Below are 21004 nucleotides of genomic sequence, written 5' to 3'. Positions count from 1 at the left end.
GAGAGGGATCGGTGTAGCCAATTATCTGACACTCAACCTGAGGCCATCTTCCCGAGGCAAGAGAGTTACCCAAACGCAAGTGATACGAGGGGTGAAATCTGATTGGTCCATAGGAGAGGCTTAGAAGGGACATAACTGGTAATAGCCACTGGTGGCGCTACGATCGAACCTAGTAATTCCAGCCTAGTTCGGCAAGGGTGGAAACTGGACTTTTAAAGTCAGTTAACTCCCTTGCCTCGGGAAGATGACCAGAGGCAGGAATTAAAGAAACTCAGAGCGGAGAACCCTTTTAGATATAATTACGAATGGGGACGTATGTTAGTCGGGCGGAGAGAGCCAACAAGAAGCCAGCACAACTCCACCTCGGTCGTTCAGGATTTACACAGAAGCTACTTACGATATTTTGTTTTAATACAGAATTAGAACTATTTTAAATTCATCGGGAAGGCAACCGGTAAAAGGACCACATGGTTTAGGAGGAATCAGCTAAAATAAAGTGTATGTAATCATATGCATGATTTTTTTTATTTGCTATATGAGTGAAAAAAAGACTTAATTGTTACGTTTGGCTGAAATAATAATGAAATTTGTCCATTCAAGCCTTAAAATTGAAATTGTTTAGAGGTATCAAGAAGGTACCACATAGTCGGACGCACTTTTATGCAGCATTAAGTGAGGACAGAGACGCTGCAGAGCATGCAGTGAAATCAATATTTTATGTTCGCTTCATCGGGCACCTGTCATCATTCCTCACAGCGTGACAGCGATCGCGATCTGTTTCTTTCTGTCCCACACATGCTCCGACCAGGCTTCCCGTGAAGGTTCGTGGGACGCAACTTGTGAGTGAGTGAGTGAGTATGGCTTTACGCCGCTTTTAGCAATATTCCAGCAATATTCTACGGCGGGGGACACCAGAAATGGGTTTCACACATTGTACCCTTGTTGGGAATCGAACCCGGGTCTTCGGCGTGACGAGCGAACGCTTTAACCACTTGGCTACCCGACCGCCCCCGCAACTTTTGAACATGAATAATACAATATGTTGACGGCAATGCGACTAGAAAACAGTATTTTTTGTTTGTATTTTCAGAGAGGGGATGTATGCCAACTCAATTATTGTCTAAAATAGTGACAATTAGGTTTTCTTTTAAGAAACGTTCAGAGGTAAATGTCACATGCGCATTACGACCAACTGGTTCCATTAAAGTTAAAGATGTATTATGTCTCCAGCATCCTTGTCTATATACAAAAATACAATTTTGTCGTATAGAAATCTCCTCTTCAATAAACATTCAAAATAACACAATTGCAATACCAGATACATGCGGTTCCTGTCAATGATACATGTTTGTGGTGCGAAAAAAGTTTGTATTCATAATAATTATTTCAAAAGTATCTATCTCTTAAATGATAAGGTCATGTATTATTAAAAAGAAACATAAAATAAGTATCTGCTTGTGTGAAAAATATTTAAGTTTAGCGATATTAGTGATGGGAGTTTGGGAGGTATTCCAGACTGACGATAGATGGTGGGAGTCCAGGTTCTTGACGTCAGCGTGATCACAAACTGATAAAACATGATAAAAGTTTGTCCTTGTAATTGCATTCGGCTATAAAATTCAACCATTTTATTGTCAACTGAATTATGTAATTAAAAAAATCAAGTTGTACAGTCAACTGCGAGTATGTTTGTCGTAAGAGGCGACTAACGGGATCGGGTGGTAAGGGTCGCTGACTTGGTTGATTGCGTGGATCGGTGCTCATGATCTCAATCACTGGATTGCCTGGTCTAGACTCAATTATTTACAGTCCGCCGTCATATAACTGGACTATTGATCGGTGCGGCGTTAAACAATAAAGAAACAAAACTGCGAATATAATCGTTTATTATTGGGAGTTTATTACATTTAATAAAAAGCTGACGGTCTTCTGATTAAAGGGACAACTTCGACCATTACGCATGCGCGCGTTGTTTGAACAATGTTATGCTGTTTCGATTTAGCAAGGTTAAACCTTTGCTAATAACAAGATATATGCAGATAAGCACACGGTAACTTCCTAATAATTATTGTTTTATGGTAAAAAGAATACAAACAACAATGTCAGCACACGTTTTCTCACTTAAACAGATTTCTAAAATTCTAATATAACCATTCTTTGACAAGGCGCTACGCCGTCAGTTATAAAGTTATTCAGTTCATTTTCTTATTTTGGAGGGATCAGATTGTAGATTATGAATTCAAACTAAACTCAATACCGATCACATGAACCCTTCCGCATATGTCCTTGATTTTGGACCAAAGCCAAGCGAATGTCGCTCTCGTGACGACTTACTGATTTTTCTCACACTGACAGTTCCCCGCAATAACTGAAAGTTTCTTATCTCAGTCTTATAATAACAGCGTGGAAACGAGAAGATAACAAAGGATTTATTTGGATGATAATAAAATTATTCTATTCGACAAGGTGAATTACGGATTTAATTTCCCTCTTGAAAATAATGTTAATTCGATAAGGACATGTAATCTGTCATAACATCATAGCTCAAAATAGTTTTTCTGGGTAAGATAACGTTATCGTACACATGAGTGAGTTCGTGTCGATTTAGAATGAGTAAGCCTATTCCCCGAAAACGAAACCTACTTGGAACAGATATTGACTGAATTCTCGGGAAATCCAAGGCATCAGCGTATACAAATAGCACGCACGATATAGGCGACCTACATATGCACGCAGCTCGGAGACGATCGCGACTGACTGGTAAGGAAACATTATATTCTTTCATATGCTCTGACACTAAGGCTATCCACTACTTGTCCGATCAAAATATCGAGTTTATATGTCATAACGTTCATGAGACCTTAACAATCAGTCGGGTCCGGCTGGTGCAACTTGCCACAATAACACCAATCTTCACGGACGGTAAGAGGCTGAAATCCTTCCTGCTTGCAAACACGAAACATGCTGAGTAGAGTGTCCTAATTATTCATTCGCCGGTGATAATTCATGGTCGACAGCTGCTGGCTACTGTTGAGGGGTACTGGGGGTCACGGGTGGCCCAGTCGTCTAAGGCGCCGCGATTCTCAGTGCAGAGTTGCGTCCTTTGGGCACGCCAGAAGCTTATGATTGTGGGTTCGAATTCCGGTTCACCGTTTGTATTACGTGGTACTTGGGATTTGATAAGAGTGTGTGACAAAGCCGTACATACAGATACATGTATTAACGCCTGGAGTGTGTTAGTCTAACCCTATCTGACCAGCACTGGTCCTGGTTTATGTCCGATGCGCCTTATCAATTTGACCCTTGACATTTAAGACACAAATGCATGGTCTGTTTGTTTGTAATATTCATAAGGAAGAGAATTTATGGATGTCAACGTCTCTATTATGAGGAACACAACGTTTCTTAGGCGAAGGAGTAAGTATATACTCCGAAACGTTGTGTTCCTCATAATAAAGAAGTTGACATCCATAAATTCTCTTCTACATGTCTAACCAGAGACCATATAATATATATCATATGGTCTCTGGTGTAACAAAGACGTGTAATATTCTTGTATTTCTTTTTTTTCAGTCCTGAATATGACGCATGTAACGTGTAGCATCTTTGTAAAACTTTGCCCACTTTCCCCATGTTAATATTGTGATATGTTGTGTTGCCTTTTAAGGCTGTTCACTGTATGATAATGACAGACACAATCATGAGTGGCCGATCTGTGTAAACAGGGAATAGATCACCTTTCTTGAAGTAATGTCTTCAACATGCAGATAGTCCTGTGTGTCGTTATGTAGTCAGTCGTTCCACTCATACACATGGTATGATGAATTACCAAACATCAATGTTATTGAAACCTTGGCTCCTGCGTAGCATATGCCGCGTATGGCATCGATCGTGTAGAATAACACTGGTATGAAACACACACTGTTTATATTACATGGACAGAAATGTTTTTTTTTAAAACGTTCACTACAGACAGCAACGTGGGCTGTGTTTACAGTATACGTACATTCCGTGTCAGACACGTTGTACATACACGGAGCATTGTCATGCCGCTATTTATAATCTTGCAATTCCATTGGTTAATCCGAACCACGTGACGAAACATCATATTTCAATGTAGACATGATATATTGATGATTCTCTTGGCTATCAGTGGATTTATGGTCCATTATACACTCCTCATGTGATATTTAATCCATTCTTTTATAATACATTGATAAGTACTTTGGGATATGCAGTGAGTCATATACTAGTAATCACAAACTGTAATAGAAACACTCTAGAATAGAAACATAAAAGTCACAGTTTGTTGGTTTGTTGTTTAGCGCTGCACTCAGCAACATTCCAGTTGTATTACGGCGGACAGTAAATAGTCGAGTCTGGACCAGACAATCCAGTGATTGACCTCATGAGCATCGATCCACGCAATTGGGATACGATGACATCAATCAACCAAGTCAGCGAGTCTGACCACCCGATCCCGATAGTCGCCTCTTACGACAAGCATTGAATAAGCCTGGCTGTTGTTCCTGTACGGAGACACACCGATATACTGCAACATAATTATCATATGCGTTGTGTATGTTTGTACCACACATCTGCGTATGAGTATGAGAGCTCAACTGACCGCCTCCGTGGTCTAGTGGTAGAGCGTCCGCCCGGAGAGCGGAAGGTCCGGGCTTCGATCCCTTGCCACGGCAAGCCAAAAGACTTTAAAATATGGTATTCGTTGTTACCCTGCCTGGTGCTCGGCATTAAGGGGCTTGAAGTCAGTGTACTGTGTCTGAGTGGGGTATTCATGTTAAACTGCGGCATGGTATCTCATTGGGGTAGCACTATAAAATACGCACACACACAAACACACACACACACGCACGCACAAGAACACGCACGCACACACACACACGCACGCACACACACACACACACACACACACACACACACACACACACACACACACACACACACACACAAATGAAACAATATTTGAACCCAGAATTCAGTACGTTAAAGGATTTAGTATGAAACCAACAAATTGTATAATTCAACAATTGTATTACACAATGCAAGTAACAAGGTTTACACATCAACAACAATTACAATAGCAGTACACAAAAGAGTACAATGTTCAATAAAAGTATAAAATGTGAAAACATTGGAAATGACAATGACAAGAATACTAATCACCTCGCCGTGGTCAAGCTTCCCAGATAGACCAGGGTGAAAAGTGATCTTCACACGAAAGCTGGTCTTGATGTAATGTCAGATGAACGTATAAACCTATGCATTACCATTATCATTTCATTATTGTCACGGTTTATGTATTCTGACAAGGATATTAACTAGTTGACTAGTTTAAGTTTTAGTTAAGGTTGATGACAGACATACACCCCATTTGCTTAGATACCACCGTAATATGGTAATATCACCGGGCACCTACCACGTACTGTCTGGCACTGCGTGGTACTGTGTGGTACTGTCTAGCACTGTGCAGTACTGTGTGGCACTGTGTGACACTGTCTGGTACTGTGTTGTACTGAGTGGCACTGTGTGGTACTGTGTGGTACTGTGCGGTACTGTACCCATGTGTGGCACTTTGTGGTACTGTCTAGCACTGTGCAGTACTGTCTTGTACTGTGTGGCACTGTGTGGCACTGTGTAGTAATGTGTAATACCATGTAGTGTTGTGTAGTACTGTGTTCTGCTGTGTGGTACAGTGTAGTACTGCGTGGTACTGTATAGTACTGTGTTCTGCTGTGTGGTACAGTGTAGTACTGCGTGGTACTGTATAGTACTGTGTTCTGCTGTGTGGTACAGTGTAGTACTGCGTGGTACTGTATAGTACTGTGTTCTGCTGTGTGGTACAGTGTAGTACTGCGTGGTACTGTATAGTACTGTGTTCTGCTGTGTGGTACAGTGTAGTACTGCGTGGTACTGTATAGTACTGTGTTCTGCTGTGTGGTACAGTGTAGTACTGCGTGGTACTGTATAGTACTGTGTGGCACTGTGTGGTACTGTGCAGTACAGTGCAGAAGTGTGTAATACCATGTAGTGCCCTGTAGTACTGTGTCCTGCTGTGTTGTACTGGGAGGTATGCTAGCTTGAGCCGGTGTTGCATGTTCTGCAAGTGTGACATTGTGATGTTTCAGTGACAATGTCTACACTGGGCAAGGACAGCGGCAAGGACAGCGGCAAGACTGCCAGTCAACGTCTTTATAACGTGGGTGTCATAGGCAAGTCAGGCAACGGCAAGTCCAGTTTCATTAATGCCTATCTTGGTTTCCCACACAAGGAGGACTACGCAGCCAGGACTGACGTAGTAGAGTGTACATCTGAAGACCACCCCTATCACCTACCCGGATCGGATGTTGTGCTGTGGGATGTACCCGGATATGACACCCAAAAGGTCCCATATGGACCGGACTACCTGAAGAAGATTAACTTTGAAAGTTACGATTTTTATGTGCATGTGTCGTGTACCAAAATTGAGGAGACGGAACTTCTTCTTCACAGCGCTATTGCGAAACAGGGGAAACGCTACTTCTATGTCAGGACGAAGATCGACCGTGACCTAAAAAATCAGAAAAAGGCACACCCAAGAACATTCAATGAAGATAATGAAAAAGAGGCCATCAGGAAGAAGATCGAGGACTGTTTCCCTGACGTGCCAGTCTTCCTGGTCAGCTGTAGGGAGCTCGAGGGCCACGACTTACCAACCCTCAGGAGTCTTGTGGCAGATGGCGCCAACTTCTCCCTAGAGTCTCACAGAGACATCGTCAAACGAAGGCTTCACGCAACTGGTCGAGCAACAAGACCTTTTCTAGAAAGGTTCTGTGTGCTGCAGTAATTGACGTTGTTTACACTGATCATGCTTCCTCCTTGTTGTATTGTATAGTTAAATTCATATAACTGGAAGTACAGTTGGTTTAATAGATAGAGATTATTAGCCGATTGTGTTTCCCTATCATAGATATTATATATCAGGACGTTTGTATCACGCGAGCCTTCATACGAAAACACGTGAGGGAAAGAATATATTTGTCATTTCATGAAATTCTCAAACAAATCGATGTTTATGAAGCTGCTTAACTCAGTGAAATAACTTTAGACGTCGTGTATTGTATTTGAGTGGACCACCCCATGTATGTATCGTTGTTTGTTTGTTGGTTGTTTAGCACCGCACTCAGCAATATTCCAGCTGTATGGCGGCGGTCTGTAAATAATCGATTTTGGACCAGACAATCTAGTGATTGATATCATGGGATACGATGACATGCATCAACCAAGTCAGCGAGCCTGACCACCCGATCCCGTTAGTCGCCTCTTACGACAATCATAGTCGCCTTTTACGGCAAGTATGGGTTCCTGAAGACCTATTCTACCCCGGATGTTCACGGGTCATGTATCGTAGAGCGTTTAATGATTTGCAGCCATGCTTGTCAACAGCCACATCCACACCTGAAACCCCTATCTGAACTTATTGAGGACGTAGGCCATAGTTAACTGAGGATGCACCATGGCATCGATGTAAGAAGCTTAAAAGTACTTCACCTCATTTGCATATTTATCAGATTTGTTCACCGTATCTAACACCATCCATTATGTGATAAAGCAGGAAAAATGTCCTTGATGTTTTTATTTGTTTATCACACTGAAACTTTCATGTGCCATTTGTTTGACTAAAACTGCATTTGTATTTTGATCAGAGAAACGTTTTTATTAGGTCAAGCTGACAAGGACTTTGCAGAGTTGATTCCCTTAATCGCGACAGGATCCGATGATCACTGATTCATATATGTCTTACCCTGGTCAGCCAGATAGAGTATGAGAATATCTTTACAGAGATTTTCACACAAACAACGCCCTAAAACAGTCCATTCACACGACACAAACTGTTCATGTGTTCTATCAGTGGCTCATGAAATAAAATATTCCATCTTTCCACTCGTGTTGTTTGTCATCATGTCTCTGTATTACCAGCATGCACTACATATACCTCACATCAAGGACTCAGGTACTGACGCAGAAGCTGTCGGGAGCACCCTTGCGTATATTGTCTTACACTTGTCATCAATAACCCATAAATGTCAACTGCCGCCTTATAACTCTCTCTCACACCAAAGTAAATCTGCTTCATCGCATCAGCCTGCAAATACCCGCGTCCAAGTAATGACTGAAAGCATGAGCATAGATCCAAGCCGGGTACGAATATACACAATCAACCAGGTCATAAATTACATTGTATCAACTCTATCCTCGTCTGTGCGCGCGTACCACAAGCAATGGATAATCACCATAGCAGCATCAAACAATATCAATATAAACACGTTCACGTCCAGTAACGGTAATACACAATGTTTACTACGAATTCATGTTTCAAGGTTTTTACAGCACCACAGTTGTGTTTCATCTTGAACTCCACATACATATCACATTGTACATACTGCTACAAGGAAGAAATAACACAAAATGATGACACATATAACAAAGTAGTGTTTCATGGCGGGACATTGAATTGAAGTTAGAAAATGACATAAACTTGGCATTTCTATAGATGGTCAATCACAACGAATGACATAGGATGAATGTTGGGCACAAGTTGCATACATGCACTGAAGTAATCGGACATAGAAATTTAGATGTCACTTTGAAAACTTATAAATGAACACTGATGATTTAGATTTCTCATAGCAGTAAATATGATGTACGGTTAACATCGACAATTATGCATTGAAGCTTGGCTGAGGACTGCAACTTAAGCATGGAACGCTACTATAATGTTTCTTTCATTTAAGACAGATAACTATGATGTTATGCTTAACGATTGTTTGTTTTTCAGTCAAAAGGTATATCAACTGTAACTGGAATCCAACCCTACGATCTTTCCTCACAGCGCAGACGGTTACTGTTAACTTATCAGACCGGAACCAGCCCAGTTAGTTGTGAAAGCAGGAGGTTGCAGTGACCTGTTACACGGCTCGGCTGTCAGCTGCACTTGTGAATGTGAGTTGATATCACACGGGGATATATGCCACGTATTTGTTTCATTGTGAACCAACGTGAATTTTTGTGATGCCGTATATGGTGGATATTTCTATTTTAACCTGCCCTATCAATATACTTTGCTTCTTTGTGATATTTTATTGGGAGTCACTCTATGCCGACCGCCTCCGTTGTCTAGTGGTAGAGCGTCCGGCTGGAGAGTGGAAGGTCCGGGGTTCGATCCCCGACCGCGTCATACCAAAAGACGTTTAAAGATGGTACTTGTTGTTACCCTGTCTGGCGCTCGGCATTAAGGGGTTAAAACAAGGACTGGTCGGCTCGGAGTCAGTATACTGTGTCTGGGTGGGGTATTCATGTTAAACTGCGGCATGGTATCTCAGTGAGCTAGCACTATAAATCGGCATCAGTCCGGACTAGTACAAGCAGCCACACACACACACACCTGCATGCACGTCGCTATATAAGTGCAATAATCTTGGACGCGACGTTAAACCCCATTTCACCTCACCTCACTCTATGCCGTGTATCTAGGGTGGCTTTATAAGGCTTCTCATTCTCAACCTTAACCCTTCACATCATCACACATGACAGGAGTCAAGCAACTGATATTAGATTGAATATTTGATTATTATTTTGGATATATCAAGATGCGTGTGATAGGACGTATTCATAGGAGCAGTTATTGTCGTATTTTTATTTGTTTCCTTGAATAGCGTGACTACCAGGCCGCGTTAATGATTACCAGAGCTCCAGATAAACTGCGTATCTGCGTGAAATACGCATCAGAAATGCAGAAATACGCACTAAAATATAATCCAAGCGTATCAAATACGCAACGAACATTACAGATACGCTACAAAAATAAAACTTGTGCGTATCATCAAAATATTGTGAAGTAACCCTGCGTATTCGATTAGCAAATCAGCAACTTATTTTGAATTATAAACGGGCATTCCGTCAACCTTGCCAAACTCCACGATCACAGTTACATCATGATCATTTGCCATCACACTTTCTTGTGGAAGTATCGTGGTATTTTTGAGTCCTATAAAGCTCTCGAACCCACACGACACCAGTTTGCAGGGACTAGATGAATAGTGTTTTTAAATATTTAACTTAAATACCCACATCTGTAAAAACTAGTGGGTAACAGAAATTTGAATACGCAGATTGAATTACTGATACCCAATGATTTTAAAATGCACGGGTAAAATACCCACAACACCAAAAGCTTATCTGGAGCTCTGGATTACTGACAAAGCAGTGATCGAGTGTGTAATAAACTTGATGATCATAGGAGTCAATGTGAATAACGTCAGGCGGCGTTGTTTAAATGAATTGCATACTTCTGATATTGACAAAAGGCAATATGACTATTTTGCAGATGGATGACATTGCTTACGAAGACATAACTCAAGCTGAGATTGACGAAATCCGCCGCCACGTTGACGAACATGGGTTGAGTGGCTTACCAGGAATAGTCAAAGGTAAAATGAGGGACTGGCGAAACGTCCCATTATCAATAGCTCTTGTAGGCGAAGCGGCCGTGGGAAAGTCATCCTTCATCAACAGCATCCGTGGACTGACTGCAGATGATGAAGGCAGTGCGCCTGTGGGGACAGGAGACGTGACACGGGAACCAACTAAGTACTGCCACCCCTACAATGAACAGCTGGTATTCTGGGACCTACCTGGTGTCGGAACGCCACGCTTCCCCCAGGACAAGTCGTACCTGGGACGGGTTGGATACTCTAACTACGACTTCTTCCTCCTGCTGTCAGATGACAGGTTCACATCTAAGGACATCTGGTTAGCGCGGGAAATAGAGTCTTTGAATAAAGAATACTTCTTCATCAGGACAAAGATTGATGATGCCATGGAAAGTGCAAAGGACAGCGAACGTGACTTTTCAGAAAGTAGGGTTCTCGAGCGAATCAAGAAGAATTGCAATGACAACTTTACAGCAGGACAGCTGAAAAAGAGGCCAGTGTACTGCATCGATTGCTATGACAAACATAAGTGGGACTACTCCAGATTGATGGAAGACATCCTGGTGTCACTGCCTGAAATGAAGAGGAATGCACTCGTGCTGTCACTGTCTCCTCTCACAAAAGGTGTCATTAAGTCTAAGACCATGGTGTTGAAGACACGGGCAAAAAGGATGGCACTGGTATCTGGAATCCAAGGAGCAGGTACCTCCCTAATACCAATTCCTCTGCTAGGTGGCGCCATCGGTGTGTCACTAGATATTGCTCTTCTAGCTACAGAGGTGACTTTCTACTTGAAGCAGTATGGACTAGATGATGAATCATTACAGGAACTCTCTGCCAGGACCAATACAAGGCTGGACTATTACCAAGATGCCCTGAAAAACGGATCCTCCATCATGACTTCCCGTCAGTCTGTCAAAACATTCTTAATGAACATGATCAAGTCTGAGGCAACAGAGGAGGCAATCAAGCGCATTCCCATAGAAGTGACCCGTTTCATACCATTTGTGAATGCTCTTGTCGGTGGAACCATCAATTTTGCCACAGCCTACCATATGTTGAATAACATGATCGATGACTTGGAGAAAGATGCTTTGATAGTCATCGATGCTTTAATACAGGCTACCAGCTCAGAGGTGGACTAGCTGTAGGGACCTTGTGTAGCCACGACCTGCCCACTCTCAGGAGTCTTGTGGCAGATGTAGCAAGTTTCTCACTAGTGTCTCACTAGTGTCTCACGGAGATATCGTCAAACGAAAGCTTCATGCACCTGTCCGAAAAACAAGACCTGTTCTGTCCTGTGTGCTGTGTGCTGCAGTAATTGACGTTGTTTACACTGATCATGGTTCCTCCTGGTTGTATTGTATAGTTAAACCCATGTAACTGGAAATACAGTTGTTTGATAAATAGAGAGTGTTAACGAATTGTGTTTCCCTATCATATATATTATATATCAGAAAGATTGTATAATGAGAGTATTTAAACAGAAACACAGAAGGCTGATAGTCTTTTTGTCATATAACGTTATTCTCAAAATAATCGATTTTGTGAAGTTGCTTTACTCAGTGAAGTAACTTTTGGCGTCATGTGCAGTATTTGAGAGGGCCATCCATATGGTGACACAGCCATGTTTCTCAACAGCCACATCCACACATCGAGAAACCCCTTCCTGATCATATTTATGACGTAGACGATAGATAACTGAGCATGCACCTCTACATCGATTTAGGGGGCTTAAAAGTAGTTGACCTCATTTGCATATATATCAGTTTGGTTTATCGTATCCAACACTATTTATTATGTGATAAAATAGAAAAATAGCTTCTTGATTTTTTCTTTGTTGATAACTACATAATTATCATGTGCCATTTGTTTGACGAAAACTGCTCTGATATTTTGATCAGATCATAACTTTGCCGTTTTCATTACATATTATTGTTCAGGGCATGGCAGGTCTAGTTGCCACGGTGTTTACAGAGTTGATGCCCTTACTCGCGCCAGGATCAGATGATCATTGATTCATATATTTCTTACCCTGGTACGAGCAAATAAAGCCGTTGCCCTTTTTTAATATAAAGTTTCAAGCACAAACAACATCCTCAAACATTCCATTCACACACTTCATACACTGCTGTGTCCTATTAATGTCTCACGAAATAAACTACTCCATCTTAAGGCCTGTGTTGTGTGTCATCGTGTCTCTAAATCGTTATACCATCAAGGAGGCGGTGGGGTGGCCTTGTGGTTAATGCGTTCGTTCGTCACGCCTGAACACCCGGGTTGGATTTCCCACCTGGGTACAATGTGTGGAGCTCATTTCTGATGCCCGCCGCCGTGGTATTGCTGGAAAATTGCTAAATACTCACTCACTTACTCGTCTCGTGAAGATTCCGTGTTAGAATCAGTATTCAGCAACCCATGTTTGTCGTAAGAGGCGATCAACGGGATCGGGTGGTCAGGCTCGCTGACTTGGTTTATGAATGTCATCGTATCCCAGTTGCGTAGATCGATGCTCATGATGTCACACACTGGATTATCTAGTCCAGACCGCCGTCATAGAGTTGGAACATTGCTGATTGCGGCGTTAAACAACAAACAAAAATCATTTGTTGGATATAAGTAGGGACCTGTGACGGTAGAAAAGTGGACAAACTTGAGGAACGTGCAGTGATCAAGTACTTGCAGAAAAAAGGCTTTATACCAAAAGATATGATACATCCATGAAGATATGAGTACAACGCTATGGAAGAATGTCACCGTAAAGAGGTGGGGAGCTGAGTTTAAGCGTGGCAGGGGAGAGCCTTGAAGACAAACCCCTTCACGTCAGCAACACCCAAAATGATCCAGAGATAGCGATGACCAAATGGCGAATGACTGAGCGTCATATAATAAGTTCAGTAGGAATTTTCCAAGAGAGCGTACATTCCATTGTCACAGAAACTTTGGCAAAGTATCCGGTCTTTGGATTCCAAAGCTTCTGACATATCACCATGCACAACATATCTTGTGATAACCTAGCTCTGATTGAAGCTGATCCAGAAACTTTCTTGCAACGATTTGTGACTACGACCGAAACCTGAGTTCACCACTGAGTCCAAACAACAGTGAAATCATTTGACACTTGCACCATCACCACCACCACCAACACCATCAAAGAAGGCACAGTGTTATGGGATGTCGAGGATGTCATCATGGTGGACAGTCTTCCAAAAGCCCACACAATACACGGAGTATAATAAACTGCACATTTGAGGCAATTACAGCAATTGAGGAAAGGAAGCTGGGAAAAGGTGGGCTGTTCGACAATTCGACAGTGCACTGAAAACCGATTGCATACGAGTTTATACCACATTTTTGCATTAACAAAGGTAAAAAATGTATGCATATAGGATACTTTAACATACGGAAGTGTTCAGGAGCAATGTTAAAATAATATTACCAAACGGACATGAAACCAACACCTACAGTTTACTTTCAGCAGTGTATTTCAGATGATATATTTCAATGTCTTGTGACTTGTATTTCTAAACGCTGGAGACTCATCCCGAAACCTTTGATATATTAAAGAACACCATATTATCATGAGTTACAGATGGATATCCCCCGACAACGTTTTTGAAATACCGTATTCGACGTAATAAGCGCCCAGGGCGCTCTCAAAATTAGAAATAGGGGCCTATTATTGGAATGTTATTTTGGTGAAACATTTGAGTTGAAAGATACATTTCGTGGTTTATGCTGACAGCCTGAAATGTTTATGTGCGACAGATATATTTTTCCAGAATTAAATGCCCATAATTAAGGGTGCATATAACACACGAGTGCGTATTAGACGCGAATCTTATTCGCGAGGTCTTGTGTACATTGATCAAACGGAAGGAGTGCTAATTGGGATTGTTCACTCGCCAATATCTTAGCAAATGTCGCCGTGGGCGCTTATTACGTCAAATACGGTAATTCTCGTTCATTATTCACGTGTGCACCATGCAAGGAGGTCAATAGTGTCAATAATGTATACAAGTACTTGAGTTTCCCACGCCTATGGCAGAACCACTTGCACATGTTATTCACACTGAGCTACCTTATGCTTTTGTGTAGAAGGGTTAAACAAGTACTCATTTAATATGTGTTTATTGAGATGTGCATGTGTGTGTGAAAGGGAAGATCTGAGGGGGTATGCAGATAGGCCTATTTGTGAGGCAAGATGTTATTACCGCCACGTACATGTTTACTTTCTGGTGCCTCACAGCTGTCATAAATAATCCATAAATGGAAACTGCTACCTTTTTGTGTATAGATATAACACAGTGAAAATGAAGGCTTAAAACTCTCTCTCAGCAGCAAAGGTATACAAGTTTGACCTAATCTGCCCTGACCATCACCAAAGCAGCATTAGGCAACATCAGTATATACGCGTTCACTTCCTGTAACACACATACACAATGCTCAGTTTTAATCATATGAGCCAATTCGTATGTAGATTCCTATGATGGTGAGTTCGATCCCCGTTTCGTCCTGATAATGTTTCAAGGTTTCTCAGCACCATACTTGTGCCCATCTGTTTCCCAGAAGTGATGCTCTAAGACATGCATCACCTATCTATGATGTTATTCTTAACGATTATTTTTTTCTTTTCTGTCAACAGGTATATTACCTGTAATTGGAATCCAACCCAGACAATCATCTACTGAAATCCTTTCTTCACAGCTCAGACGGTTACTGTTAACTTATCAGACCGGAACCAGCACTGTTACTTGTAGTAGTACAGATGATGGGGGTTCTGGACCACTTCCACTAGAGCCAGATTTATATACCTATACCACTACTACAGAGGGATTTTTTTATGGAAAAATGATGATGCGATTCAACGATCGTCAAGAGGGCGTCTTTTTCTTGTTGACCACCCCCCGATTTCGGCACCCCCTAAAATATTTTTTTCCGTCTGCAACATGCTGATGGCACGTTCACGTTGCACATTTGAAAGGCGTGGCATGACAAATGGCCGTAAAGACTTTTGTTTTCTTGTGTTTTTGTTTTTTTGTTAATGACTGCTCACAAACATGGCTGAAAACACGTGCGGTATTATGGCCACGTGACCAGTTGCCTGTATAAACCACTTTTGCCACTATAGTGCTGTGGACATGATTTTGATCAATTCACCTGGACAAAAACGGGTGTTATCTGAAGACAATACTGTTTAAATACACAATAAGGGCCCACAATGATAACTGGTCAAAATGTTAAAGTTTTAGGATTGTGAAGTTTTTAATTTGGTTCAGTATATGTCTTGTAGATATTTTCCTCTATCTTTCGTAGACATGGTGTATACTTGTCTTTCTTTTGTTATTTCTGGTACTTCTTGCAGATTGTATTTTGACACGTCTGTACCTATGGCGTGGCATTTTGCTCTTCTCCATACCCGCTCTACTTTTTCTGTAGGTGGCAATGGAACGCTTGGAGACACAGCGTTTTTGTGTAGTGGTGTTGGCTTTTTGCTTGCGCACAAGATAGTTTTTGTATCTTTTGTTTTTGTATAGCATCATCGAGGACCTAGTTCTACACCTTTTTCTACCTTGAACCTCTATTCCATTTTCTGTCCTCTTCTACAGACATTGTTGTTGGATAAATTCGTACTCCAGCTATTCTTGCAGTCGTAGTATGCGCATACCAAGCTACAAACATAGTTCCTTGTGGGCGATCTCTGCCATCAAAAAGCAACGATCTAGGCAACTAGCAAGATTTTCCCATTGTTTTGCGGGTGGTTGTACTCCGAACAAAGGGTTGTTTTCTGGGAAAACTATCCGTAGAGCATCTTCTACCAAATAGTCTGCTGTTTTTGTATCTCGCATTTCGTTGTTGCAAGCAAACAAAGAAACTTCTATACGTGTGCAACCTCTAGATTGTACTTGTGGGTGTAGAAATGTCTTGCCCAAATGTTTGTTCGGGCTTTTTACATAGTCTGGAAGATGTCCGCCAAGTTGTTCTCGTATTTCTCCTGCTTCGAAATTGGACACGACTTTGTTGTACAACATGGTTCTTGTTGTATAGCCATTGCAGGTGTGTACCCATGTACAAACGTATTTTCCAACGCTTTCCATATTTGCGAAAATAGTTGGAGTATTTTCTTGCATAGCTGCTGCGAGGTCGCCTTGTTCTCGGAAACCATGTTCTTTGCAGAGATATTCGACAAGAGCTTCTCTATTTAGTGTACCCGAAAAAGTCCCTAGTGTAGTCTATAGAATACAAACCATAGCCGTGTGCTAGTAGTTGTCTTTCGAAATCTGGCAAAGCAGTGTGTAATTCGTCTATAGATATTTCGGAAACATCTATATTTGCTACTAACAAGCCATGTACCTCTTCTTCTGGATATACAGTTCTTTCCACTTCTTTTTCGCTTTCTGCTCTGTATCTTGCTCTTTTCTTGCAATTGTACTTAGGCACTATTTTTGGTTTCGGTATGTGCAGAAATAGTATACAAAATTGTTGTATGGATATGTCCTCTTTTTTTGCCATCTGGAGTGGCTGTACTGCTGTAGAGATTCTCGATACAATATATTGTGCAGAACTATCTTCTCCTTTTGTACATAGCAATTTTCCCCTTCTGTATACACATTCTTTGCGATGTAGATAGCCAAATGCATACTAATCGTCTGCAAATGTTGGTAGACCTTCTAGCATTTGTAGATTTGTTCTACCAAGATTTCCTACCAAATAGTCGACATTGGCTATATCTGGTACTAGATTGCTCTGGTACGCATTTCCTGTCAATAGGTGGGGTGCTACAGATTTTGCAGCTCGTAGGCCCATACTTTGGTATGTTGTCTCCATTGGTTTTTGCTCCATGGTGTGTGTTGGAAATTTGTTGCTCTATAATACTTTGGGCTACCAAATATCTATATGGAAATTCTTCGCTACTTGTTCTAGCTTTTTCTTTGTAGCATTGAGGTTGTAGTATGTTTTTGCTATACATTGCTGCCTATTTTATAGATACTGGGGGATATGGTTTTTTGGACTCGTTGGAGAAAAAGGTAGCCGAAAATGTGGTAGCCCTAACCAAAAATGCGCTCTAGTAAATCGCATCATCATTTTGATATAAAAAATTCCCTCTGTAGTGGTGGTATAGGTATATGAATCTGGCTCCAGTGGAGGTGAGCCAGAACCCCCATCATCTATACTACTCTTGTGAAAGCAGGAGGTTGCAGTGACCTGTTACACGGCCCGGCTGTTAGCTGCACTTGTTACTGTGAGTTAAGGCTGTTGGCTCGCTTGAAGGCCGTTTACTCTACAACACAACTAATGCGTGTCGAAGTCACATGCTACTGTCTTGAAGGGAGGGATCACACACAGGGAACTTTAATCTTGAGCGGGGATATATGCCAAGTATTTGTTTCATTGTGAACCAATGCGAATTTTTGTAATACCGATTATGTTGGATATTTCTGTGATAGTCATCGATGCTCTAATAGAGGTTTGGACTAGCCAGCACTGTTTGTGAGGTGTTAACATACACACTGGATATGGGTTCATTTTGTATTGCCTTTAGATACTTATTGACACTGACACTTATTATTCACGTGTCATCCCTGTATGTGTGGAATGATTGCTCTTTGACTTCATGTGAGTCATGTGTGTTGATAACGACATATCCTGTACATTGAGTGGATCAGACGATTTGTGAAGGCCCTCGGGATCCTCCTGCCCACATCCAGAGCAGCTGTGCGTAGTTTATCGGCAGTTGTAGGGGCTGGGCGCACATTGTGCAGACGCCCTTGAACCTCATCCCACAAGTGTTCAATGGGGTTCAGTTCAGGGCTGAGGCCTGGCCACGGTAGAACACGGATGTTGTGTTGTTGCCGAAAGGCCATGGTTGCTCTGGCACCATGGGGACGGGGGTTGTCCTGCTGTTGTTGATGTTGTGCAAAAAATGGAACAACGTGGGGTGTGATCACTTGGTCGATATACCGCTGAGCAGTGACGCCGTGTCCCCGACCTTGACCAACATTCAGAAAGCACATGGGTCCAATTCTCGCATTAAGTCCAAACCCTGCCAATATCATGACGCTAGGTCAACCCCATGGATCCCTTTCCACAACGTTTCTGTCAGCGAAACGATCACCTCGACGCCGCCAAATACTGACTCTTCCGTCTGCATGGGAGACACAAAAGCGACTTTCATCAGAGAAGATGACACGCCTCCACTCACGATGACGCCAATTGCGATGACCATGTGCCCACTCAAGTCGTGCTTGTCGATGCCGTGGTTGGAGAACAGGGCGACGTGCTGGTCGGCAACATCTGAGGTTGTTGGAACGGAGACGTCGGGCCACAGTGTCCCGGCTAATGTGTCGATTATGTGTTCCAATGGTCTGTCGAGCACTTTCACTTGCAGTTAGGAACGGATGTCGCTGGTGTTGACGGGTAATCTGCCGATCTTGTCGAGGTGTGGTGACCCTAGGACGACCACTCCGAGGAAGGTCATCTGTGGTTTGTGTAGCATTGTATCGATGCAGGAGACGGTAAATTGTGGTTATGTTAACGTTGAAATGAGGGGCAACATCTTGGACAGACTCTCCAGCTTCCAAACGTCCGATAGCCTGGTTTCTCTGAATTTGAGTTAGACGTGGCATTGTTGACCAAGGTGTGGTAGGTCTAAGAATCGGCCAGTTTTATACCCACTACAGTTCGTGCATTTTCGATTTCGCGAGAAATGGGTGCATACCTACATATTCATTGAAATGGTGCGTTTTGGCGATTTGTGTTTTATGTTGCGTTTTTACTCGGGCTTCCAAAATGCAACCATAAATATTAATAACCCCCATCAGGTTTCACTTCATGCTAAAACTCGTATCAATTTATGGTTCCGTGTTTGTTACCTATTTGCTTAAAACCACTTGCGTTTCTTTTGCGTGTGAGTATATATACTGAACAACAAACGTTCCTGTGACATTGAATAAGATTCAGTGCAAAGATATGTTTTTTACCAGATCTGAAACAATTTCGGTTTGCAACAGATAAAAGACTCCTGTAAGTGTTCAAGTGGTTTCATTTGCCATACTGACATCAGTAAAAGTGTGATTTCATAAAAAAAAACCATGAACATGCCAAAATGTCAATTTACAAATCAAATCAATAGCGTGTGTCCACCTCTGGTTGCAATGAAAGCAACACATCTTCGTCTCATGGAATCATGGAATGGACCAGGCGTCGCACAAAGTCCTGTGGGATATCTGTCCATTTCTGCTGGAGCATGTTTCGAAGTTCCTGGAGTGTCTGTGGAACACGTGGTTGTGGTTGTCGTCGAAGGGGCCAATCCATCTCATACCACATGTGCTTGACTGGTGAGAGATCAGGGGAGTGTGCCGGCCAGGGGATGACAATCACATTGTTTTGTTGGAGAGAATCCTGAACAAGTCGCGCAATATGAGGCCGGGTGTTGTCATGTTGAAAGGTAATGCCTGGGCCATGAAGACACAAAAACGGTAGAACAACAGGGCCGATGGTCTCGTCGCGGTAGAGCTGTCCATTGAGATTTCCCTCTACCACTATCAAACGTCCTCTGTCTTGTTGTAATCCTACCCCATACCATAACGCTGCCGCCCCCGAACTGATCTTCTTCCATGACACAATGATTGACGTAACGTTCCCCTCGACGTCTGTACACTCGAATACGTCCATTGATGTGGCTGAGGTGAAAACGAGACTCGTCAGTGAATAGAACTTGTCCCAACTGTATGGCCATCCAGCGTAGACGTGCTTGACGGTGTTTCCTGTCAAAATGGGACGTCTGGCAGGTCTTCTGGCGACAATCTCTGCACATCTCAGGCGACGACGTACGGTTTGTGAAGATATTCGTCAAAGGCCAGGGATGCTTCTTGCAGTCACCGTTGCTGGCTGGAATCGATTTCGTAGGTGTGTTGTTCGAATCCAGTTTTCTTGTCGATTATTGGTTACGCATGGCCTGCCAGTCCGAGGATGGTCTCTTACTGCATTCGTCTGTTGGTAACGTTGCCATAAACACAAAATTTTTCTGTGGACGTTAAATTGTCTTGCAACATCACGTTGACCCGATCCTGCTTGAAGCATACCAATGACATACCAATACCATACCACTCACTTTTAGACAGGCGTGGCATTTCGTAGTGTTGAATAATTGTGTAATTTTGATGTTTTTCTGAGTGGTAGTTGTCAGCACGATGCTAAACAATGCATATTTAATCCCGTTAACTCACATGTTTTTATACCAATTCTTGGGTAGTGAAATGCATGGGGCTTGCATAAAAGTCAACTTTTGCATGGAATGCATGCTTTTCTGCAGCAGTTGTGTTTTTGTGACTTGATTCCATACATCTACTACAATATTGAAAACCAAACTTTACTTGTTTGAAAAATACACTAAAATATTGGTGTCACAGGAACTTTTGTTGCTGTGTATATAAGAAAACTTAAATTCTCCTGTTAAGACGCACATGTTTTAGAAAATTTGTGTTTTCGTAGTTCCCTCAATTTCTAGC

At 42.1% G+C, this 21004-nt stretch overlaps 2 protein-coding genes across 4 annotated transcripts; both read left to right on the top strand.

Moving 5' to 3' along the window:
- The first annotated feature begins 2665 nt into the window (after nt 1–2665).
- On the top strand, nt 2666–12668 carry LOC139458297 (T-cell-specific guanine nucleotide triphosphate-binding protein 2-like). 3 transcript variants are annotated; one of them, XM_071239684.1, is made up of 4 exons: nt 2666–2760; nt 6150–6828; nt 8840–9003; nt 10388–12668. In XM_071239684.1, exon 4 carries the CDS (start codon nt 10388–10390, stop codon nt 11636–11638), a length of 1251 nt encoding a protein of 416 aa, XP_071095785.1. In that variant the 5' UTR covers nt 2666–2760; nt 6150–6828; nt 8840–9003; the 3' UTR covers nt 11639–12668. The 3 variants fall into 3 exon arrangements, with proteins under 3 accessions (XP_071095785.1, XP_071095784.1, XP_071095786.1); XM_071239683.1 differs by lacking the exon at nt 6150–6828; XM_071239685.1 differs by lacking the exons at nt 2666–2760; nt 6150–6828 and adding an exon at nt 2784–2922.
- On the top strand, nt 6155–6847 carry LOC139457236 (interferon-inducible GTPase 1-like). Its single transcript, XM_071238647.1, has one exon. The coding sequence runs from the start codon at nt 6155–6157 to the stop codon at nt 6845–6847; it is 693 nt and encodes a 230-aa protein (XP_071094748.1).
- Nucleotides 12669–21004: the final 8336 nt, after the last annotated feature.

Source organism: Haliotis cracherodii, unplaced genomic scaffold (genome assembly GCF_022045235.1).
Source record: "Haliotis cracherodii isolate W230 unplaced genomic scaffold, xgHalCrac1.p SCAF_12, whole genome shotgun sequence".
NCBI lineage: Eukaryota > Metazoa > Mollusca > Gastropoda > Lepetellida > Haliotidae > Haliotis > Haliotis cracherodii.
Note: the sequence above shows the minus strand (reverse complement) of the source record. Positions and strands in the feature narration are given on the sequence as shown.